We start from the raw sequence: 24,592 nt of genomic DNA, 5'->3' as shown, positions 1-24,592 counted from the left end.
GACCAATGAAAAAAAGAATGAAGAGAAAAATTAGGAGTTACTTTTGGGATCTAATCAAGACCATAAAAGGGAGACTTTAGAGCAAAACAGCATGCCTTGCCCCAGTGCGTGGGCACCATCCAAGTAAGGGCCCAAATAGAAAAGGCAGGTTGGAATGCTTTGCTTGATTCAGCTAAGGCATGATCTTTTAACCTTGGACTAAGACTCACACCATTAATGTTCCTGGGTCTCCAACTTGGAGACAGGAGATTGTGGGATTTATCAGTTTCTCCAATTGTGAGCTAATTCCTTGTGGGAAATCCCAGTCTAGGTATATGTCCTACATCTCTAGGGAATCTTAATTAAACTATCAACGCTATTTGCATTATCAGTTTTAATAGGTAGGTAATGCAATGCATTGTATTCATTCCTACCTACAAGGTAGTTTGACAGTAGTCATAGGTACATACTCCCAAGCAGCAATTCTCCCTCCTTCCTAATGAAACCCAAATTTTGCTCAGAGTATGTTTGGTTCCTTTCCCTGATCCCAAGGATGATCCATGAGTAATACATTCAGGGTGGGGTACTTTTGTAAATCCTGGGAGGCACAGGAGAGGCACTCAAAGGCATCTTCTAATACCAGAAAATAATCCTTCATAATTAAGAATCACTGCATATCCTCACATAAGGTTCCCATTAAGAATTCATGTGGCTGAAAATATGGGTCTAGAATTTTTTTACATGAATTGTAAGATTTTTTTTTTTCACTAAAGATAGGGTCTTGCTATTGTAGCCCACGCTGGCCTCAAACTTGTGATCCTTCTGCCTTACTTTGAGTGCTGGGAATTACAAACACACACCAGCAACTTTTGACAATGTTGGGGTTTGAACTCAAGTTCTTGTGCTTGCTAGACAGGTGTTCCACCTCTTGAACCTACACCTCTAGCTCTTGTTTTGTTATTTTTGAGGGTGTCACTTTATGCCCTGGCCAGCCTCGACCTCAGTTCTATTTACCCATGTAGCTGGATGACAAACACCACTACACCCACCTTTTATTAGTTGAGATGCTCAGGCTGACCTCAAACTGCGATCCCCCGTTCTTCACCTTCCTCATAGCTGGGGTTACTGCCACTGTACTTTCCAGGGATGTAATTAAATCACTTCCTTCACATCAGAGTATTAACTTGATTCTCAAAAGAGAAGTTCATTTTGAAATAGCAACAACATAAAGGAGATACATCAGATAATTTAAGTCCATCCAAACTATCCATGAAACATGAAGAGAACTCTGCTGGCAGGCTTGGGAAATAATTCTGATCACCCTTCTGGTGAAGCTGTCAGCCTGTGATAAAAGCGTTTTACAGCCTGGCCTGTTGGCCCACACCTGTAATCCCAGCCTAGGAGGCTAAAGCCAGCCTGGGCTATATAGTGAAATCCTGTCTCCAAAAAAAAAAAAAAAAAATCCACATCACAAAATTTGGGACAACCCAATACACTGAGGATGGAAAAGTACACAGGGAAAGAACTGTGTTCCTGTTATTTTTCAGTCACTGAAATGTTGGCTTCTTTTTTTTTTTTTTGTGGTACTGGGGTTTGCACTCAAGGCTTTCCACTTGCAAAGTAGGTGCTCTAGTACTTGAGCTACACATCCTGTCCATTTTGCTCTGATTACTTTGGAGATGGATCTTGTGAATTATTTGCCTGGGCTGGTTTTGAACCACCCAATTTCAGTCTCAAAGTAGCTAGGATTATAAGCATGACCCACTGGTGCCCTGCTAGATATGAGTTTCTTCTTAAAGCCATTTCTGACTGGATTTTTTTTTTTTTTTTTGCTAGTTAAAGCTGAAAGCATCCTGAAAATACAGACCTAGTTTTCAGGTAGAAATCTAAAAAAACCTAACATAGGTTTGCCTATGCTGATGTTTATTACTATTTTATGTCAGTCCTTCCAAATCTTAAATGTTTCTATTTTTAGCCAGTTATAAAATCCTGTTTATTTCCCCTCTTGAAAATATAGAAAGTATGGTCCTAAAGCTACCAATCATAAAGAGATCAAAATGCTTTTCATATTTAATTAAAAAAAAAATCCATGATGGATTAAAATAATGATCAAGGATGTAGGTGCGAGACACAGTCCAAGAAAATAGCTAGAAAACTATGCCTTAGAAACATTTAGGACTTCATCACTACCTTATTTTAATAGCTATACCTAACATAAATAGCTAGCTTAATTTTCCATTGACAGCTTCTGCAACCACAAACATGGCACAGTTGGCTGGCCTGCCTTGTGAGGTCTCAGTTGAAGGACATTTGCATGCAAGCTGTTCATTATAGAGAATCTTGGAGAACTAGAAGGAATTTTTCATCTCCAGTCTCATTCCAGATCCACGGCAGACTACCTTCAGTGCATGTGAAATGACTTTACCCCTTAAAAATATGGCCACTTCACCACAAACCAAAGGTACATTTTTATAATGACCAATAAATCCTTCCCCCACCCCTTATATGCCGCTGAAAAATGACAAGCTAGGGACAGAATGTTGTGAACTTTCTACTGTTGGATTCATCGCCCATTATGTGATCATTAGCTAATTGTCACTAAGATTACACATTAAGGAAATTATATATAGAATACTGCAAAAACACAGTAAAAAGGTTGAAGTTTGCCCATTCTGCTCAGAAGTCCCTTTACTCCCAAGCTTCATAGTATGCTGTCCTTTCTGCTCCAAAATATACTCCAGCTATTACTGTTTTTCCTCCTTTTGATCTTCCTTTTGTTCCCCAGTGCTAGAACTTCCAGAACCTTCTCGCTCAGATGCCATCTGTTAAGAAAAAATTTGAATACTAGTCAGTTTTTCTGTTGAGCACCTGATCTGGTGCTTCTATTCCACCCCCTCCATTGTATGTTTTTTTTGTGACTCCTTCCCTTTGATACTACCCCCATCCCAAAAGTAGAATTCTTATTCGATTCCATAATAACTGCAGGAAGCCACAGTGACAGTAATTAAAAGCAGGTACAACTGAAGTCAGGATAAAGTTAGTTAGGACCAAAATATCCTTCAGTTCCTGTGCATCTCCCCCCACCTTCCTCAATGCTAAAGATTGAACCCAGGGTCCTGGCCACTAAGTTACATCCCCAGCCCTTCCTTGTACCTTCTTATATGCCATTTCGAACAGCTTCAATGATGCTTGCTGAAGGGAGGATGCTGCCTGCCTAATGTTTTCTCCTGTTTCATTCTCTTTTCGAGCCAGGAGCTCCCTCATTTTGGAAATCTCTTCTTTTAACTTGTTGCACTTAAAAAAAAAGGAAAAACAAAAATCTTATCGTTTCCAAGTACTCTCGCTGTACCATTACATAGAGTGGTAATATTTAGGAGTTTTTACTGAGATCTATAGAAAAAAGAACTTCAATGCCATTGTGATATTATTGTGAGTTATTTTAAAATAACTCACCTCAAAAATAACTCACCTCATCAGCAGGCAATTGGTCTTTGAATTCTTCCATCTTGGTTTCTGTGTCATGAATAATTCCTTCAGCCATATTAACTGCTTCAACTTGTTCCTTAGAGAAATTACAAGTTTTGAATAACACAGTTAAGTACTTGCTACATACAGTTAAGAGTAAAAATAGAGCTAAGGAGGAGAAATTACTATGCTCTGAGGGAGTCCAGGATGCCCTTGAAAGAGATCTGAACTGGATGCTGTAACATGGGAATTTTGACAGGAAGAGTAATGGACAAAAACATTCCAAGCCAGGTACCCCAGCTAATTCCAAAGCTAGGACAGAAAATCACTAGAGCCCAGGAGTTTGAAGCCAGCTTGGACAATAAAGCAAGCCCCTGTGTCAAATTAAAAAGGGGGAAAGAATGACAGATTTGTGGGAAAAAGGAAAAATAAGAAGTACAGTATCAATGACATTTCCAACCTCCACAAAAGGCAAAAGCAATCACCTTCTTTCGCCGGTCTTCCTCAGCATACTTCTCTGCATTTTTAACCATATTTTCAATATCATCTTTGCTTAACCCACCAGAAGACTGGATTACAACTGTAGTTAATAAGAGGGGATGGGAGAGAGGCATCTCATTAGTTTTTTTCCTCTATGGCATTAAGAAACACTATTGCTTAGGGACATGGCTCAAATGGCAGAACGCCTATCAAGTGCAAGGCTGAGTTCAAATCCCAAGTACCACCAAAGGAAACATTACTCCTCCTAGCACCAATACTGACCATGCAAACCATAAATTTCCTATTGTCTTATAATAAGCAAAAAGAAACCAAGGATCTGAAATAGGTGAAACTTCACCAATCTATATAGGGTTAGTTTTTGCCTGTTTGCCTCCCTTCCCCATAAACGTTACACTTGTAAAACAAACTGAATAACTGAAAAAAGGCAATGACTTTTATTACCCTCCCACTATGGGAGAGAAAAGATAGGCACATAAGAGGGTCTATTTCCTAACAAAGGTTCCCCAACCCCATGGTGCTAGGGATCAAAGCCCTAGCATCATGCATGCTAGGTAAGAATTCTACACCACTGAGCTATAAACCCCAGCCTCTTGCCTCACTTTTATGGTCTGACAAATGAAGACTTACTCTGCTGTTCACGTCCTGTGCCCTTATCTTTGGCAGAAACATGTACAATCCCATTAGCATCAATGTCAAATGTAACTTCAATCTGAGGGACTCCACGAGGAGCTGGAGGAATTCCAATCTAAAATAAATGAATAGCCAGAGTAAGCTGGCCTCTCAGAGAGCAGTCCACTATCATTTCCAAATCTGTATTTTCTTGTGAACGAATGAACTTGCATCCTGGGAAGAAGTACTTAAGGTACAAAAACACAAGTTTATAAGGGAGGGTAGTAGTTTCATTAACTAAGGGTTGTTACTTCATTGCTGCCTGAAATTAACAGGGCATACATCAGTGAAGGTTAGCTATAACAAGTGACCATAATGGCTATATGTAACTGGGGATAGCAAATGAGAGGAAACCTTACTAAAGTTCACACCACCAGGAACCAATAAGCAATGTTAATTGAAAGCCAGTAACTACCAAATGTCTCTTAAATGAACAAGCAAGTAAAGTAAGGAATTTCTGAGTTAGCACTGGTCTTGAACATTTCCCTGGCTTTTATATTTATAAACTTCTTGATGAAGTTCCAAGACATAAGCAAGGCTTTCAGGTAAAACTGAAACAATGGGTTGCAAAATTTATCTGCACAAATACTGGTTAGAATACTGTCTAACTTTACAGTGAAGTTACTGAGGAGTACAACATTCAGATCATAGTACCTACCAAAGTAAACTGTCCAAGAAGTTTGTTGTCTCCAGCCATCTCTCTCTCACCCTGACATACTTTAATCTCTACTTGAGTTTGTCCATCAGCAGCAGTAGAAAACACCTAGTAAGGAAGAAAATTTGGGTTAGCAATCTTGATTAAACTACTCCCCTTACACAGAAGAAAAGGCAAACCAGACAAATACACATTCCAACACTGGATGGATTCTAATGTACACTACACTCAGAACAAAGGCTTATGTCTTTATAGGGAACAGGAGTAGGATTAGCATAGCAAAAGAGCAAACAACAGTTATTGTTTCAACTAAGCAAATGCATTGTACAAAGATGCAGCATTAGCACAAAAAGGAATCAAGGAGCTAAAATGTTGGAAATTTGCATATCGGGGCAAACAAAGATTAGAGACAGGTGATTTCATGTGCTCAGCCACAGGAAGTCACCACATACTTCAGAATGATGTGTTGACAAATATATCACCACATAAATGCAACAATAGCTGCAGTTTTTTGAAAAACTCAAGATAGGAAATATGATTCTCCAGCCTCAGTCTCTGGAGTGCTGGGATTACAGGCCGTGCACCATCCCAGCCTGCTACAGAAATAATTCTTCACCTAAGACCAAGCCATCCCTGTATAGCCCTGCTTGGTACCTCAGTCCCAATCATTCACCCAGAAATTGAGCACTCTCACAGCTCCAAGTCAGGCTTACTCTCTTGCCTTTGAGAACAGAAGACTGACTCTTTAAAAGATGAAGACTATTAATGTCTGTTAGCTGACATTTAAGAACTTTTCCAGGAACAAAAAAACAGAAAGGCTCTCACCACCAAGTCAACTAGTCTGGGTTACAAAATAGAAAGGTTTTAAAGAAAAAGTTCACAAAGTGGTTCTAATTACATCACTCACAGAACCTAATACTTCAGTGAGGAGGCACAAGAAGAATGGTTCTTACCTGGCTCTTCTTGGTTGGAATAGTGGTATTCCTGTTAATAAGTTTGGTAAAGACACCTCCCAGAGTCTCAATACCCAGAGACAGGGGAGTGACATCCAGTAGCAGCACATCTGTAACATCACCAGCCAATACACCTCCCTGAATGGCAGCTCCAATGGCCACAGCCTCATCAGGATTAACAGCTTTACTTGGGGCTCTGCCAAATAGTTCTTGCACAGTCTGCTGAACCTAGTATGAAGAAGAACCTGTTACTCAATATCCAGAATAACTGCCCCAGCGGAGAAGACAGAGAACACATCCTAAGATGCCAGATGTCAAGACAGATCGATTCAGATATAAGAATGTTTACTCAACTTAATCTTATTTATGTTTTGGTAACACAATTTAATCAGAGCATCTCATTGGCCATTCAAATCTGGGAAGAGGACTGGAGGTGCGAATCAAACGACAGAGCACCTGCTTTGCAAGCCCTGAGTCTCACCATAAACAAATAAATAAATCTGGGAAGAATTTGCTTAAAATTTTTATCTGTTTTCTCAAATATTAACTATATCATCTGAAACGGTATAAGGGTCCTTATTAATTGTGTAGACCATGCCCTGTTTTACATTATCACTTGTGCAACAATTTAAAGAAAGCAGCAACAATAACTCAACACTGTTACTAAAATGGGGGTACATTTTTACATTGTTTATTAGTACTAACAAAAAGTGCTATTGGAATAGCAGCTTGGAAAGTTTGTTATCGTTAATTGTGTCCTGATTTGTAGCTTTCCCACCCATGTTTATTCTGGGCTCATTTTCCTAAGCCCGTGTGTTTCAACAACAAAACAAAAAAACTAAGAAAAAACAAGATCATTACTTAAGCCCAAAATTCTGTTCAAACTACCAAGGAAAAACTGCACCTTCAATAAGTCTGTGCTCAGTCATTAGTTTTCTACACATCTGTGTTTTCAGAATGATGTGTTGATGAATAAAATGCATCACTGCACAAATCTTTGAAGAGGTGCAAAAAGTAGTCCCAAGTACTTAATGGTTAATGAACAAAAGACCCTCTAGGGGTGGTTGGCACTAAGTTTTTACATTTGATCTCAAACTGTTCCATTCCTAAAAATTTTTACAAGACTGAATTTAGGATCCTCCCTGCTACTCCAAAGACATTCTACTCCTCCTAAATTCTTTCTTATACCTTTTAAATGAATAAAAAAGCTAAAAATTCTTTAGTGAGGCTAGCTCATCTACCTTTCAAGTCACTGTGGCAGAACAGCCCACATAGTTATTTATGTTTACAACATAAACCACTTTTCCCAAGAATATATTGTGTATATGTGGCCCTCTCTTTTCTCCATGACAAGAATACCATGTTTCCATACCTTGGGCATCCTAGTCATGCCACCAACAAGAATCACTTCTCCTATATCACTCTTGCTGACTTCTGCATCTTGCATAGCTTTCTGGCATGGAGCAATAGTCCTCTTAATAAGATCAGTGACAATCCCCTCAAACTGAGCCCGGGTTAGCTTCATATTCAAATGCTTGGGTCCAGAAGCATCCATTGTAAGATATGGCAAGTTGATGTCAGTCTGCAAAGGCAATTTTTAATTGTGTCAGTGGGAAGACAAATTGGTAGTTTCTTTAACACTTCAATTAAAATACGACCATGCCCTAGGACAAGACTTGCCAAGTCCCAGGTAGAGTGAGACTCACTTTAAATAGCCACCAAAGTCAGTGATGCAATCTCTCATCTTCCCAGAGATAAACAATATAGAATCTATTTTAATAAGCTCTATAGATATTAACAGTGAAGAATGGAGGTGACAGGAAAAATTCCTACGAGAGGGAAAGAACTGTTCTGCCAACAGACATATATTAAGAATTCCACTACACGTTTTCTTTCAACAAGTTTTAAAAATTAACCCATATGCACAAAGATGCTAAAGGCATGTTTCTAACCAAATAATCTGGTTATCAACCCTGGCTTTCTAAGTTTAAGAAATGTTTCTATAAGCACTTCAAGGACCTGCAACATCAGCCAGAATGATGGGACGCAACAGAGGCAGGCCAGAGCCACTGCCGTAGCCATGACCCATGGTAACCAGCGTGAGCTCACCTGCCAGAAGAATATGAAAAAGCAAAGCAACTTGGTTAAGGGAAAGTGCCAAGATGATGGGCTTTCTGCTGCCACCCGCAAGCAGAGGGAATCGGAGATCATGCAGCAGAAGCAGAAAAAGGCAAACAAGAACCCAAGTAGCTTTGTGGCTTCATGTCCAACCCTCTTTCCCTTTGCCTGAGTGCCTGGAGCCAGTCCCACCATGCTCGTTTCCTCCTGTAGTGCTCAACAGGTCCCAGCACTGATGGCGTTCCCTTTGCCCTGAGTCTGCAGCGGGTCTCTCTTGTGCTTCCTTCCCCTCAGATAGCCTCTCTCCCCTTGGGCCACTCCTGGGAGTGAAGTGGTTACCCCTTCCCAGTGTTTTTTATTCCTGTGGGGCATACCCCAAAGTATTAAAGTAGCCTTGTAATAAAAAAAAAAAAGAGAGAAAAAAAGAAGTACAAGGACTGACTTATACTGCCATTACATCCATGGAGAGCAGCTAACAGTCTCACTATAAAACATTCAATTTGGGATTTAATAGATTCCAAATCCTAAGAAGGCATGGAATCATATAAGAATATTTAAACTAACAAAATTCATCACAAAATTTGCTAAGAATAGTGTCTCAGGAGTAGACTCCTTCCCAGGAACAGAATTAGCTTAAATCTCCATCAAAGAAAAGGCAGATAAGATTTACAGACCAATTTAATGAGCTAATGAGTCCTGAAACACTTTTCCTCAGGAGAAAGTACCCTAACTATTTAAACACTGAATAATGAGGATTTTACACACCATCTGCAGAAGTGGTATTAGTTAATAATACTGTTGATGCTGTGTGCTGGTGGCTTACATCCTAGCACCTCTGGAGGCAGAAATCAAGAGGACTGCAATCTGAAGCCAGACCAGGCAAATACTTCATGAGACCCTATTTCAAAAATATCCAACACACACAAAAAAGGGCTGGCAGAGTGGCTCAAGTGGTAGAGTGCTTACCTAGCAAGCATGAGGCTCTGAGTTCAAACCCCAGTACCACCAAAAAAGAAAGAAAAAAAAAAAAACCAAAAAACTGTTGACAGTTTTCTTTGCAAATTGCTAATAAAACAGATTTAAGAAATACAATTATCTACACCAATGCTATCCCTGTAGAACTTTGTGACAATAAATGTTCTTGATATAAGCTGTTCAATTTGTCAACCACTTGCCACACCTGTCTTATGAGCACCTAAATAAGATTAGTGTAATGAGAACAGAATTCACATACCCACATGTGAACACTATTAGCACAGTTCTATACAGTTAGGGGCAATCTGGAAAAACTCCAGATGACCAACTCTCAACAGCCAGTCCACCACAAAGTTCCATCCTGCTTACTCTCCATCTCTCTCAAATCTAACCACTAACTCCCACACTCTAGCCCAAAGTCCTTCCTCTCACCACCCAGTGTCCAGCCTCCCCATGTCTTCCCTTAACCAATCAGGCTGCCCTCTGCCACAGGACACCCTAGAAAACAACCCACCATTCCATCTCAAAAGGTTGTTCACAAATCAAAATCTCGTATTATCACCCCATATGAAAATTCTTCTAGGGTCAATACTCATTCATCTTGGGATAAAGTCTATAAAGCCTCTAGCCTCATTTTTCATGATTGCCAAACCCACTTCCCAGCATTGGCAATTTTGCCATTCTAACCTTCTCAGCTCTTCACCTTGGGAGTCTTATACGTACTAGTTCTGATCAACTTACCTCTCTAAAACCATTCTTGACATGCCACTTCTGCCAAGTTCCTTTTTGTAATTACAAATGTAACTGTCCTTTTTACCACTTGCTGTATTTACAGTAACAATAGTTCTCACTATTCAATACATATTGTTTCAAGCTTTTTACATGTATGTATTGATTTGGTAATTCTCGCAACTCTTAACAGGGAAAATATCACTATTAACCTCATTTTGTAGATAAAAAACAAAAAACAGTATGGAACCCAGGGCTTCATGCAAACCAGGCCAAGTGTTTTATCACTGGACTGTATGCCCCTGCCCTGAGAGTAATCACTCTTAAGCACCTCTGCTTTGTATCACCTCTGGTGTGACATTTGTTAATGTTTTAAAATTAATGTCCATCTTCTTCCCAAACCACACTATATACTCTGAAAGGTTATTATGTGATTCTAGATATTCTACAGATTTACAGTCACCTATGTAAATACAAGGATTCTCAATACTAAATACTAAAGATTCTCAATACTAAATACTAAAGATTCTCAATGGCTGAATGCTGGAAAACAATTCAAATTCACATAAAAACCAACCAACCTCCTCCAACACCTTGTTCCACAAGCATCAGATTTATAGGAAGAATTCTAAGTTATCTTCCGGCAGTGCCATATATTCTGGGGTTCCTTTTTCTTTCTTTCTGACAGTACTGGGGTTTGAATCCAGAGCCTTGAGCTTGCTAGGCAGGTATTCTATCACTTGATTCATACCCCAAGGCCAATGCTACATATTCTAAACCCCAATCCTAAACATCACGTGGCAACGTTCTGCCATACTACATGGTGTCAGGAACAAAACAACATTTCAACACCAAGGATGGCATGCATAACTTTGTCACTACTCAGAGTCCTTTAAAAAAGAAAAAGAAAAAGAAAATCCAGAACTGAGGGCTAGGGAATAGTTCAATAATACAGCATGTGCTCAGCATCTTTGAGGCAGAGTTCAGCACCAGTGAAGAGGGAAGAGAGATGAGAATCTCAGTCTGAATAAAGGTTAATCAGCAGCAACCATTTTAACAACACCATGACAGTTATCATAAATACCTCTTTTCTGTGGGTGATCAAACTAACAACTAAAGCAGTCACAACTCTACTCTTCCTGCTGTCATCCAAGAACCTAGAAATAGATCACTGAAGTTCCATCTTGGTAGGTCTGAAACCCAAATCCAATACTATTTGTACAATTTTGTTCTTACTAGTTAAAATGAAGCTTAGAACTGAAGCCAAACAAGCTAATAACACCTTAAACAGAGGCTAAACAAATCTGATGCTCAGACGGAAACTTGCATGGGTATAAATATTTCAGACATGAGCCAGGTTTCTTTTGCACATTTTCTAGACTGGTGATTCAAGTTATTAAATGAGAGATTTAGAGATAAACACAATTCATAAGAAAATGTACTTGTGAAAATTTTAAGTGAAGGCAGCATTTTTTCAGGCTAGTATTCTAATTTTACATATTGCTAGACAACACTCTAAAGCAAAGCCTTGGGCACTGGTAGCACACTTGCCCTTGCCTAGCCCAAAGCACTGGGTTCTATCACTAACACCAAAAACAAGTAAATACAACCAGTGTCTTTTTTTCGCAATTTGTAGTGCTAGCCCTGTAATCTGTCTTGGTGCTGGAAGTGTGGCTCACACTTGTAATCCTAGCTACCTGAGAAGCAGAGATGGTGGTTCAAGGCCAGCCCAGCTAAATAGTTTAAGATATCCTATCTCTAAAAATTCCCAACACAAAAAGTGTTGGCGGAATGACTTAATAGTGTAGTGCCTGCCTAGCAAGTGTGAGGCCTTGAGTTCGAACTCCAGCACCCCTACATACCCCCCTGCCACAAAAACAGTGCTGCCAGAATAAAAAATAAAAACTGTCCTCAATTTAAAAGGCAAACAAGTATATCCACTTCATTCAAATCTTAGTATTTACTTGGCTCCAATATACACATATCTGTATGTACATAGATCTATATATAAAACTAATTTTGGTATCAGCTTCTCTATGAAAAACAAACTGATGACCACTGTCTTTGCTCATGAACTTTGTCTTTTTTAATCAATCAGAAAACTGTAAAGAGAATACAATGCCATTAGATAAACTAGAATATGCCAGTCAAATAAATGCAGACTAACTGGAGCAATCTTTCTCTTGCTCCTGAAACTACTGAACCTAACTGGGCCTAACTGGGGGAGATGGGAGATACAGAAAGGACAAAGGATAGACTGACAGACATGCAGAAAGCTGGGGTCAGATGCGTTGGGTGCTAGGATGGAGACACACAACAGCCTCGTTGCTTCTTTTCTCTATTCTTTAAGGCCTTACTCCTTTACAATTCTTTAAAACCTTGCTTCTAAAGTCTTTCTTCTTTCTATTCTTTAAAAACCTCACTTCTAAAGTCTTCTTTTCTGTTCCTTAAAGCCTCTTTCCTTAGACCCGATCTGACCCATGTTTTTTCTTAGCTTTTCTTTAGCTTAGCCTTTCTAAGGCCTATGTATAAAGTTCTCAGTGCACACTTGCACTGTCCCATGTTATCTCTTTAGCTTTCTTAAAGTCTCAGCCCTCAGACTTGCAGACAATCAACAGTGGCAGTTCCCTCCCATGCTGCCAACCAATTCTACCAACCCCTTTAGCAACTTCCATTCAGCCAAAACCCCCATCTAAAAACATCACGTCCTCCTTCAATCTTTTATATCCAGTAGTAAATAAGGAGGTGGAGCAACAGTTCTTGGGGAGGGGTGTGATATTGAGGGAAAGCAGCTGAAGTGCTTTCTCGCTCTCTTCTGAGGCTGGGACTGTGCCAAATCTCAGCCTACAGATTATTTGACATAAACATCTTAGGAAAAGCAGCTGCTCTGCATCTTACTCTTGCCCTATTCTGCAGCTGGGGCTGTGCCAAACTCAGCCTGTAGAATATTGAGTACAACTGTGCTTACGTCCTCATAGGCTTCTCCTACTCCACCCCCCACAATTAACCATTCCCATCAAGACCCCGGAGATTTTCCAAGTCTCACCTGCACAGACGAAGAGAGTTCACACTTAGCCTTCTCAGCAGCTTCCCGCACCCTTTGAAGTGCCATGTTATCTTTGGTCAAATCAACCCCTGTCTACAAAGTGAGGACACACATTACTAGCATTAGTGAGATGATGAACACTACTTACATTCAATCTCTTTGTTCCCAATCTAAAGTTACAATAACCAGAATAATTAAATTTACCCATGAACCTAAAGTGCACTTATCTAAGCCGGGTGCCCGTGACTCACACCCATATTCCTAGCTACTTGGGAGGCTAAGATCAGGAAGATCATGGTTCAAAGCCAAACCAGGCAGTTTCTAAGACCCTTCCCCCATCTCTAAAAATAACCAAAGCAAGATGAACTGGAGGTGTGACTCCAGTGGTAGAGCACCTGCTTTGTAAGCATGAAGCCCTGAATTCAAACCCCAATTGCTCCTAGCTACTCAGGAGGCAGAGATAAAGAGGATCATGATTCAAAACCAGCCCAGACAAATAGTTCATGAGACCCTATTTCGCAAAAACCCATCACAAAAAAAAGCCTGGTGAACTGACTCAAGGTGTAGGCCCTGAGTTCAAGCTCCAGTACTACAGCAAAAAATAAAAAATAAAAAATAAATCCACCAAAAAAGGAAAAAAGCCATTATTTCAGCACAAAAACTTGTGAACAAAGGCGAGTAATCACAACAGAAATTATCAACATCCCAGTACCTACGTATTAATCACAACGGTAACTAACCTCTCTCTTGAATTCCTTCACAATGTGTCGTAACAAGGCCTGGTCAAAATCTTCACCACCTAAGAAAGTGTCCCCATTGGTGGATTTCACTTCAAATACTCCTTTCTGAATTTCCAGGATAGAAATATCAAAAGTTCCACCACCTAAATCATATACAGCAATGCTAGAAGGGAGGGGGGAGAAAAAAGATAACTGACCCGTGACTCATCTTTTTTTGGTTTAAGCATCTTCAGAGATCTAGTCTTGGAATTCTGTCCCATGTACTGCCTCCCAGGTACTGCAGAGCCCCATAAAGCCTTATTAGGATGGAAGAAAGGGGAAAGGATAAGGAAAGAAAGATCCTTAAGGAACAAACCGTATGACAAGGGGTATGAATCTCAACCAAAGGAAGATAAACCAAGGTATTCGCCTATAATTATGAAATGTGGCAACTATAGCCCCGATAGGTAACAACAACAAAAAAGCATACACACAAAGCTCAAATGAATTCAGCCTTAAAAAACAATAAAGCTGACAGCATTCAACCATGGTTTTGGAGGAATACTTGTCAGTATTCATGCCAACAGAAAAACCACAAGGCTCTAAGTAAGCAGAGGAATGGTACTGAAATGAATTAAAAACAAGACTATATAAACTTGAAGATGGTAAAGGAAGTACATTTTTATTCTAAGTACAAACCTCTATCACTAAAAAAATCAAGATGATGTAGGGTAAGTTTCATGGCTAACTGACCTTAAGTTTCACACATCTAGATTGAATTTACACTTACACTTTATCTTCAGATTTGTCTAGCCCATAAGCCAGAGCAGCAGCTGTGGGTTCATTAATCACCCGAAGCACATTTAGTCCAGATATTTGGCCAGCATCCTTAGTGGCCTAGAGAAAACAAAGATAAAAGCATTTTTCCACCCTTGTGTGGCAGTTACCATTACTTTTTGTGAATAAGAAAACTAATTGACCTTACCTGTCTCTGTGAGTCATTGAAATAAGCAGGAACTGTGATCACAGCATTTTTTGCTGTGTGTCCCAAGTAATTTTCTGGAAAAGAATCAAAAGAATAAAATTCAATATGGTAATAGGCCAGACAAAACAGGCAACAAATTACTGTTTTCTAGCAAAATAGTGTCATTTTTTTTAAGCCATAGATATCACCCATCAATTTTTTTAGCAAGTAACTTAACATGTAGAGACCTTGAAGATACTGGCTGAAGGCTGGAAGTGTATGTGGCCCAGTGAAAGAATGTGTGCCTAGCATGTGTGAGGCCCTGAGCTTGCTCCCCGCACAAGAGGATGAAAACAAACATTTCAGTGACGGCTCACCAAGGCACAATGACCTTTAAACTTAAAACAGACATTAGTTTCTTCAAATTCTAAGTTTTACTTAATCGAGACAAAAGCTTTCTAGTTCTCAATACAGAACACTAACCTCTACTGGAAAAAAGAAACATGCTAAGCATCATTAGGAAAACTCTAAGTTAAAGTCAATCTACAGGTTAAGTATGAAAAGTAACAAATTTCTGTCATTCCTAGATTTTCTATACAAAAGACACCATAACTCATCTATAGGACGCCAGGGTATAGAAGAGTAATCTCAAGGGAATCACCCAGTTCTTTGAACTTCTCCTAGGTGTGAACTTACCTGCAGTTTCTTTCATCTTCATCAACACAAATGCTCCAATTTGACTTGGAGAATAAAGTTTTCCATGAGCCTCAACCCAGGCATCACCATTGGAGGCACGAACAATTTTAAAGGGAACATTCTTACTGAGAGACACAAAAATTATGTGAGAAAATTGGGCAATGCAACCTACCATCACAAGGTTATCATATATCATTGTCTATTTTCCACCCCACAAGAGAGCTATGGGCAACCAATTATAGTTTCTAGAAATTATTTAATGAAAATCTTTAGAAAATAATCGTTAATATGTAAAAATATCCTGATATGACCTGAATTCACTTCCTACCAAGTAAAAGATTTCTGCAACTGTTTTGTAGTCTGCAAGTTCCATTTGAAAATGAAATATAGTTATCATATGCCACAGCAATTGCACTACTAGGTATCTTACCTAACCAAGAGAAATAAGAACATGTTCACACAAACTATACACAAATGCCTATGGCAACATTATTCTAGCCAAAAAGTAGAAATAACCCAAATGCCCACCAATTGGCAAAAGGATAAACAAAATACATGCTGGGTGCTGGTGGCTCACACCTGTAATCCTAGCTACTCAGAAAGCAGTGATCAGGAGGTTCACAGTTCAAATGCAGCCCAGGCAAATAGTTTGAGAGACCCTATCTCAAAAATACCTAACACACAAAAAAAAAGGGCTGGTGGAGCAGTTTAAGGTGTAGGCCCTGAGTTCAAGCCCCAGTACCACACACACACAAAGTATTCTTACAACAGAGTATTATTTGGTCAAGAAAAAGGAATGAAGTACTGATATAAGCTACAAGATGGATGAACCCTGAATTATCCTAACTGAAAGAAGTTAGTCACACAAGTCCACATATGATACCACTCACATTCCACTGCGAGCTCACCAAAGGGTTTTTTTTTTTTAAAGATTATGTAATGGCAAACTACTAAGCTTCTATATTTTTAACTTGGTTTAAAAAAAAAGCCAGTCAAGTTTTCTCTATGCATATATATGTATCTATTGGACACATGGTGGAACCTATGTCATTATCTGTCTTAAGTGTTCAATTCCATTTACATACTTTAGGAATGCCTCACAAACCTTTATATTTCATGTCAACAGGTCAATACCAGAAAAGACTTTTTTTAAATGAACTACTCTTTCCATAGGGATATAAATAAAGCACTTTTAAAGTAAGGTAAGACGCTCTAGGGATTTGGTTCAAAGCACTTAAGTCTTCTGTGTTTTGCTTCTGCTATTACTTACATGTCTTTCTGTACTTCAGGATCATCATAGCGCCGGCCAATTAGACGCTTGGTAGCATAGAAAGTATTGTTTGGGTTGGTGACAGCCTGTCGCTTTGCTGGCATGCCAACAAGGCGTTCACCATCTGCTGTAAAGGCAACAACGGAAGGCGTGGTTCTGGCACCTTCGGCATTCTCTAGCACCTAAAGTTTCCAAAATAAGACAAGAATAAGCTTCAAGGTATCACTGCCATCTTTGAAGCAATTGCGTACGACAAAACAGCACTATGAGGGAGGTGACTGGTCAAAGGATAGAGGTTCAAGGGTAGGCCAGGCAAAAGTTAGCAAGACCCTATCTCAATAAGCAAGCTGGGGTCAGGCACAATGACTACTCATAACTACACAGAAGGCTGGGATCAAGAGGACAGAGGTTTGAAGCCAGCCTGGGTACAAAGTTAGCGAGACTCCCATCCTGCTAAGTAGGTGTAGTGGCAAGTGGCTGTAATCCTAACTACACAGGGAAGCATAAATAGGAGGATGGCAGTCCGGTCCAGCCCAGCCAGGGCATAAATGTGAGAACTGATCCCCAAAGTAACAAAACCAAAAAAGGGCTAGGGGCACAGCTCAAGTGATAGAATGCATAGCAAGTTAGATTTAGTGGTTCACACCTGTAATCCTAGCTGGGCAGAAGGAGGTAGGAAGATCATGCCTGAGGCTGACCCCAGGCAAAAATGAGAACCTCTTCCCTCTACTCCCTCCAAAATTCAAGACACTATTTGAAAATAGAGTAAAAAGGGCTAAGGATATAGCTTAAGTGGTAGAGCACTTGTCTAGCAAATGTGAGGATCTAAGTTTAAACCCAAGTACTTCCCCTGCCTCAAAAACACAGAACAGGCCCCAAATCACAAAATAAAAGCTTAAGAGTACTACTAATTGGCATGTTTTATACTGTGAATACAGACTCAGTAAATACCTACTATTGAAGATGGATTTAAGATATCCTGCCATTTTTAGTTATTTTGAAACGCGCAAGTAATAAAAAAGAAAGGGATAAAAGATTTCCAAACTGGGAAAAAAATCTCTTTTATATGGAGAATTAAATCTATTTCAAATTTTTATGATGGCTACAAGTTTTAGGCATATAAAAAAATGCCACAAAGTATAAAACAGGGATAAGGAAGGGATTATTTTTTTCCTGGTACAGAACAAGTGGAATAAGACTCAATTCCACTTGAGTCTTATTGGAATAAGCTCAAGCTTATTTCAGAGGGCATGAAAGAAAGGAAGCATGAAAGCGCATGAATGGAATAGGCCAGATGCTAGAATCCCAGATGATGTAAATCTTGTTAGGAACTCGGAATAAAGGTTTCCCGTACAGAATAAGGAGGCTTCAGAATAAGACTTTACAAACTTGCAGGACTGTGATTACAGTCTCACCCCTATGCCAGAAGAACACATTTACATCTTGTCCTAGGAAGTAAAATCTAATTATGAGCATCAAAACTGTTTGCCCCACAAATCCAAACCATGGTGGTACAGAACTTTCCTAGCATGTGTGAGGCTTTGGGTTATCTCTGGCAATGAAAAAATATAAAATAAATAATAAGACCAAGTCCAAAGCAGCTTTTAAAATATAAACCAGGTCTTAGAATCCCTTATCCACAGACTGCTGGGTTAGGTAGTTAGGTAACCCAAAGTTTCCAATCATGCTCACCTTTGCTTGTTTGCCTTCCATAACTGCCACACAGGAGTTGGTAGTACCCAAATCAATACCAACAACTGCACCCTTGATTGCTTCTGATCTGTAAGACATGCCATGGTTATCATCTTAGTGGTGGCTTTCAAAATTACTGGAGGAAATATATTTGATCAGACTTTGATATGACATTTGATAGTGGCACATTACATAATCTAAGAAATATAGATGGGTAATCAGTTGAGAGTAATAGTTACAAATGTAGAGACCACTGCTCTGGGGTTTAATATGTATTCTCTCTCAAAAAAACTGAACTCATACTTACGCATAATCCCTCCTTGAAACAAATCTAAAAGCCTCATGACTAAGTCCATTCCAGCCATCCTGAAAAAGAAGAAAAAAAAAAATTGCATCACCCAACAACTACATAAAGAAACTTGATTCTAGCAATGATGGTTTAAGTGTGAATGATGATTTAATGCCAGGCTGGGAAAATTACTGACTGTTGTTTTGTTTGTTTTCCCAGATCCATGGATTTGGGATTTGAGGGAAACTGAGCCATGTCTTTGCTCAACTCCAGCCAGCAGTTAGAGGTCTAAAGAAACTGCAAGGTGCATATAAATGCAATCAATCATGTTTTGAAGACTGGATAATATCAAAAGGAGAATTTTCAGACCTTACATAACCTAGCTGTTCAAGTTAACATACTGTCATTTTAAATTTTGTAATAAAACTTTTTAATGTGAAAAAAAAAAAAAAAAAAAAAAAAGAAACTTGAACTTGTGCCAATTATTCTTCTGAGAGTCTCAGGAAACTTTTGAGAGTTTCATTCCACTAAGTAGTCTGTATAAAGCATAATAGAATGAAAAAGTGCTTAGCATATAATGAGCATTTAACACATAAATCAAGTAAAAAGTAAATATAAAATTATCTTGAATTACATGCAACAGGGCCTTTCAACCCTGGCACTATTGATCTTGTGACTAATTTTTGTTGTGGGGGCCGTTCAGTGCATTTTAGGATGCTTACAAGCCATCCTGGCTTCTAGGTATTCTTCCTCAAATCATGACAACCTAATTTAGCCCCAAACATTGCCAGACAACCCCTGGGGGCAAAACTGCTTCTGGATGAGAACTGTTGCATTAGGGAGATATTACTCAAATACTTCTCAATTTCTCTTGTAAGCACCTTAACCTGAGTGTGTCTACTTAAGTTTAGATTTAAATTACTCAGAAACATTTCCACTCATCTTGCCAAACAACTACTTTAAATTACAGCTATTAATCTGGAAGCGTTATAAAAAAAAAACGCTGGTCATTAACTTGTTATAATCTAACTTTCAACTACTGTTCCCGTTCTCCAGACGCACGTTTCTTGTTTTAGATAAAGAGCGACCACTCCACGATCTTTTCTTTTAAATTCATATTCTGCTCATTCTAAACGGCGAATGAGTACAATCTTTCACCTAAGATTCTGAAAAGATGTTCCTAAGCACGAAAAATGGAAATAAGAATCTGACTTTCGACTTCCTGTTTCTCCCTTTATATTATCCTAACGACGCGATCCTTGCACACACGGCTCTATAAAAGAGATGCAACCATCCTTCGCCTCTTAGGTGAAAATAGAACCATCTCTTGTAGCCCTCCCTCCCGGTAAACTGTAATTTTCGCCCCAGAGGATAAACGTATCCAACCAGCCACAAATAGGGCTGCCAGGACCACTAACCGCAGAATTAGCGGTACAAAACTTTAGATTGCGAGAGATGTGACTCAGCAGGCCTCGAGACACGGAGGCAGAACTCTGAACGAGGGCTTTAACCTGCAGAATAGAACTACGAAAGATCCGTTATCTTCTTTCTCTCCTGATTTCTCGCGCAGGAGCCTGACCCTGAAGGGCGCGGCCTGTCCTACTGAGGACCTAGACCGTGAACCCCTTCGGGAAGGCCCGAAAGTTCCTTACCTGGTGGCGGGCGGCCGTGGGTCCCCGAGAGGCCGCGGCGCCCACGAGACGGGCTGCTGCGGCTCGGCTGGCGCTTATCATGGCGGCTGGACGGAGGGAGTACGAAGCACTACACAAGCACCCCGCAGGCTCGGAGCTGCGCAGCACGGTGGCGGGACCGCTTCTGGAAACCTCCAACCACGTGGGGTGAAGGGCGGGGGTTGGTCACTGCGGCCCAGAGGCCCGCTTTTCCGCTGAGGCGCCGAACGTTATGCCTGATCACAGACTACCTAACGCTCCCGGAACCTCGGTGTGCGAATAATGTGCTCCGCAGCATAATTGTTTAAAAAAAAACAGTCAGCCTCTCGTTACCAACGCGGCGGCCGTGGAATCAGTGAGAAACGAGAAGGGGAAAAGGCGCAAGCAGGCAGCACCTTAGACAGCCCCGGTCCTCGGCGGCAGGAAAAACTCAAGGTCACACGGGATAAATTGTGAAGCGAATAGTCTTCTTGCGTCAGTTGTGCGAAAGGGGGACCCTGATGCGTATGCGCAGTTGACATCGGTTAAGGGCCTGGAGCGCATGTGCAAAAGGCGTGGCGGAAGATGGGGGTTGAAGCTTTAACTGCAGCGTTCATTGGATGTCCCAGCGTAGCTCGGGAGCGAGCCGAGGCGCGCTCACGTTGCGCGCTCGCGGACGTTCTCCCAGTTCACGTTTCTCGCTGTGGGCGCCATTTTGTCCTGCTGCTTTGTTAAGTAAGGTAGTTAGAACGTTTAATGCTTGCTTGCACCGGTTTTTCACAACTTGAAGTACATCTGGGTAGAGAAACCTTGGACAGATTCTTGCTGCACTTTGTTACAGGAGCCTCTAAAGCAGCGTTTTCTTCACACAGACCTTTGGATTAATTAGCCTTAAGCTAATTACCTTGCAAACCATGGAGGAAAGAAACTACTTGAGCTCGAGCTCTTCCCTCCTGGTTGTGCTGGGCCAAACGCTCCTTCGGGCCATTTTCAAACCTTGTACTGGGCGTCAGTTATCACTCAACCTGTGACCACTGTCAGATTTTAAAGTAAAGGATTTTATTGATTCCGCATTGTCAGGCACTTTCCTGGGTGGCGGGATGCGGTAAAAGGAAAACATAAACTCCCTGCTAGGAAGAGAGGTTGCATTTGATTTTGACCTTTCGAAAGTGAAAATTTTTTTTTTGCGTTTACCTCCTTCAGGTAAATAACCATATTATTATCACCTCGTGGTGACTCGTGAAGGAAATGGGGAAAAATTGGAAGGGTTTACATTCTGAGAAGGGGGTTGGGACTGGGAGTAAGAAAAAGAGCGGGGCGGTGGTGCACGCCTGTAATCCCCAGCTCCACCTGCGGGGGGAGGGGGAAGCAGGGGGATCTGAGTTTTAGGTCGTGATGTACATAGTGAGACCTGGGTTTGATGCTTAGCATCGCAAAAAACAACATTGGTCATAGACTGCATATTCTGAAAGTTTTTTAAAGTCTCCCATGCCCTCTCCATTAAATATTAGCTATTATTGTATTATACTTACTAGTTCACTTCGCTTTCCGTCACAGGTGGGCTTTCCTAAGGCCATCACAGTTACAGGCTCATAGTTCTAAAGATTTATATTTGTTTCTAGAGGTTTGTATTCTGAAAGTTTATTATTGTGAAACAACATAGAACATACTATTAAACATGGAAACAAAATAAAAGTTGAGAACATTACATCTTTTTATTGTACATGACAGGAAGGGAGAAGAGCAGGTTAAAATAATTGAAGTTACTGCATTCTCCTTGTTAGGTTCAGGAGTAGTTAGAAAAGACACTCCTGAACTTAACACTCTGCACTTCCCTCTTAAGAGTATGATTTTCTTGTTCCATCCACTAAATATCAAAAGGAACCTGGACTCAAATGGTGTCCAAATCAAATATAAAGGGTGTCTGAGCTGGGTGTAGTGGTACATGTCTGTAATTCCAGCACTAGGGTGAGTGTCACAAGTTAAAAGGCCAGCCTGGGCTACCCTGTGACTCCCTGGCTCAAAAAACCAAGAGCTAATTGGGTGCCCATAATCCTAGCTACTCAGGAGGCAGAGATAAGAAGGTCGAAGTTTAAGGACAGCCTAGGCAAATAGTTCAGGAGACCCTATGTTGAAAATACTCAACACAAAAAAGGTGAGGGAGAATGCCTGTCTAGCAAGCGAGAGCCCCTGAGTTCAATCCCCAGTACTACCCAAAAAACCTCAAGGGCTGTGAACATGGACCAGTGGCAGAGTGCTTGCTGAGAAAATGAAAGGCCCTGAGTGTGATCCCCAGCCCTACACACACACACACCCACCAAGAAAAGGTGTCTGAGACCACAGTTCTATGGGTTATGTATGTGGTTGATTTTCCTTGTGATTTCTCCCAGTACCTTGCAAATAGTCTCCATGACCACAAGAGGGATTTGGTAGCACTAGTTCAAAACATGAACCTGAGAATGAGGGCTTCTAACATTTGTCAGTGTGAAGGACAGGCTTCTGGACTGCTGTGAAAATTAACATAGTCTACAGTCTAAAGGCTGGAAGAAATGAATCTGAATCTAAGAAAATGTATGGGTTCAACTGAGTAAGAATAGACAGATCCACAGCCAAGTGATATAAACCTTCACTATTCAGCTCTGTAATATGTTTCATTTCTCTGTTGGCATCTCAGTGTCGCTGGGAGTTTGAAAGAGTTGGTGCATAGTTTGTATGAGGGTAAATGTTTACCAAACAGAGCAGGTGACTGTCCAATACCTGTGCATACTATATTTTTAACAATATTCTGGGGCTGGGGAGTGTAGCTCAGTGGTAGAGAGCATTCTTGGCATATACAAGTCCCTGGGCTCAATTTACAGCACCCCCTTCCAAAAGAAATAGATAATATTCTAACAGGTATGATTGTTATTTTAGTATCTTTGGAGGCAGGTAACTGGTTTAATCTTAAGTATTTAACTTCCAGTCATTAATAGGAATTGTCATTAGAATAGTAATGACTAATAGTTGCCACACACTGTCCAAAATGCATTATGTACATTATCTAATGATGGGCTCACTACATGGTCTCGAGTAAATATTGTTGGTATTCCCATTTTGCAGATGTGGAAAGTGAGGCTTAGAGTGGTGAAACGTGAACCTGTGATCACACAGCAATTGACTGGTAAAACCAGAATTCTTTTTTGTTTTGACACAGGGCCTCACTATGTAGTCCAGGTTGTCCTTTAATCTCCTCTCTCAGCCTCCCGAGTGCTGGCATTAGAAGTGTGCACCACCATACCCAGATAAAGCCAGAATTTGAGGTCATCTTGACTCCAGAACTTATAATACTAACTGCTGGCTGTGCTGCCTCATACCAAAACAAGATCTGACTTGACTTCTGTTTTCACATATAGGAAAAAAAGTGAGTTTTGCAATATTGGCCTAATCCATTAAAAACAGCAATTATTTTAGGCAATAGAATAAGAACATTAGAAATACTTTGAAATGCTTAAATACAGTTTAGGTTCCAGGACAACTGTTGCTACAGCTGGGGCTAAAGTAGAGTGCCAGCCTTGAAAATGCAAAGCCCTCAGTTCAATCCCTAGCACTACAGAAAGCAATAACAATAACAAAAGGTTGGAAGAAAATTCATTCTGTAATATAATTCATAGGATCAAGTTTATTTTATTTTTATTTTCATTTTTTTGGCAATACTGGGGTTTGAACTTGTTATGTGCTGTGTGAAAGGTTGTGGGCCGGTGTCGAGGGTCCTTGCCTTCACAGGCCACAGAACTGGCTCGTGAGGCAGCTTGTGAGCCAAAGCTGGTGTATGAGGTAGGATTTATTAGAGAGAAAGGAAAGGCTACAGCTAAGCAGTGCAGCAGAGCCTGGAAACTGGTGGCTCCCTGATCAGGTGAAGGCTGGGGCTTTTATGAATGTTTTAACTCTGGGTTTGGGTAAGGGTTAGGTGGGCTCTTCTCATTGGCCATGGATTCATGGGCTTTCTTAAATGAGTTGGTATGTTTGCCCCTTATTGGGGGTGGGGGAGGCAATCTTGAGAGCATTTTGCTCATCAGCCCTGTGGCAGATCTATGAGACCCTGTATCTCCTCTGTAGGATGCAGGAATGCAGATTTACACCTCCTCAGGATGCAGGAATCATAGTGCTGTCCATGGGGGATGGGATGCTCACTCATCTGCCCTTTAGGTCTCCAGACCCAACAAGTTCCCACCTCTGAGACAAGT

The 24,592-nt window shown here is 40.5% G+C and overlaps 1 protein-coding gene and 2 non-coding genes across 3 annotated transcripts; all 3 read right to left on the bottom strand.

Annotated features, from left to right (window-relative positions):
* Window positions 1-1,158: 1,158 nt before the first annotated feature.
* Hspa9 (heat shock protein family A (Hsp70) member 9) lies at window positions 1,159-20,571 on the bottom strand. The gene is made up of 17 exons (XM_020156097.2): window positions 20,373-20,571; window positions 18,739-18,797; window positions 18,432-18,519; window positions 16,740-16,921; window positions 15,470-15,594; window positions 14,795-14,868; window positions 14,600-14,706; window positions 13,831-13,993; window positions 13,091-13,183; window positions 7,595-7,804; window positions 6,223-6,450; window positions 5,273-5,377; window positions 4,573-4,690; window positions 3,930-4,024; window positions 3,449-3,541; window positions 3,133-3,273; window positions 1,159-2,801 (listed from the first exon to the last, which is right to left on the bottom strand). Exons 1-17 carry the CDS (start codon window positions 20,451-20,453, stop codon window positions 2,724-2,726), a joined length of 2,040 nt encoding a protein of 679 aa, XP_020011686.1. The 5' UTR covers window positions 20,454-20,571; the 3' UTR covers window positions 1,159-2,723.
* LOC141424481 (small nucleolar RNA SNORD63) lies at window positions 5,692-5,756 on the bottom strand. Its single transcript, XR_012449394.1, has one exon. It is a non-coding gene; the product is annotated as a small nucleolar RNA SNORD63 (small nucleolar RNA).
* On the bottom strand, window positions 7,139-7,213 carry LOC141424479 (small nucleolar RNA SNORD63). The gene has a single exon (XR_012449393.1). It is a non-coding gene; the product is annotated as a small nucleolar RNA SNORD63 (small nucleolar RNA).
* Window positions 20,572-24,592: the final 4,021 nt, after the last annotated feature.

Source organism: Castor canadensis, chromosome 6 (genome assembly GCF_047511655.1).
Source record: "Castor canadensis chromosome 6, mCasCan1.hap1v2, whole genome shotgun sequence".
Classification (NCBI taxonomy): Eukaryota; Metazoa; Chordata; class Mammalia; order Rodentia; family Castoridae; genus Castor; species Castor canadensis.
This window is presented reverse-complemented; position numbering and strand designations above follow the sequence as displayed.

What these genes read in the sequence shown, in the direction of transcription:
- Hspa9 (XM_020156097.2), bottom strand. Translation starts at nt 20,453, where the DNA reads ATGATAAGCGCCAGCCGAGCCGCAGCAGCCCGTCTCGTGGGCGCCGCG. An exon ending in TCAATGACTCACAGAGACAG is followed by an intron (nt 14,707 to 14,794) that starts GTAAGGTCAATT and finishes TGTTTTCTCTAG; the next exon opens with GCCACTAAGGATGCTGGCCA. An exon ending in TTCTTGGACAGTTTACTTTG is followed by an intron (nt 4,691 to 5,272) that starts GTAGGTACTATG and finishes CATTTATTTTAG; the next exon opens with ATTGGAATTCCTCCAGCTCC.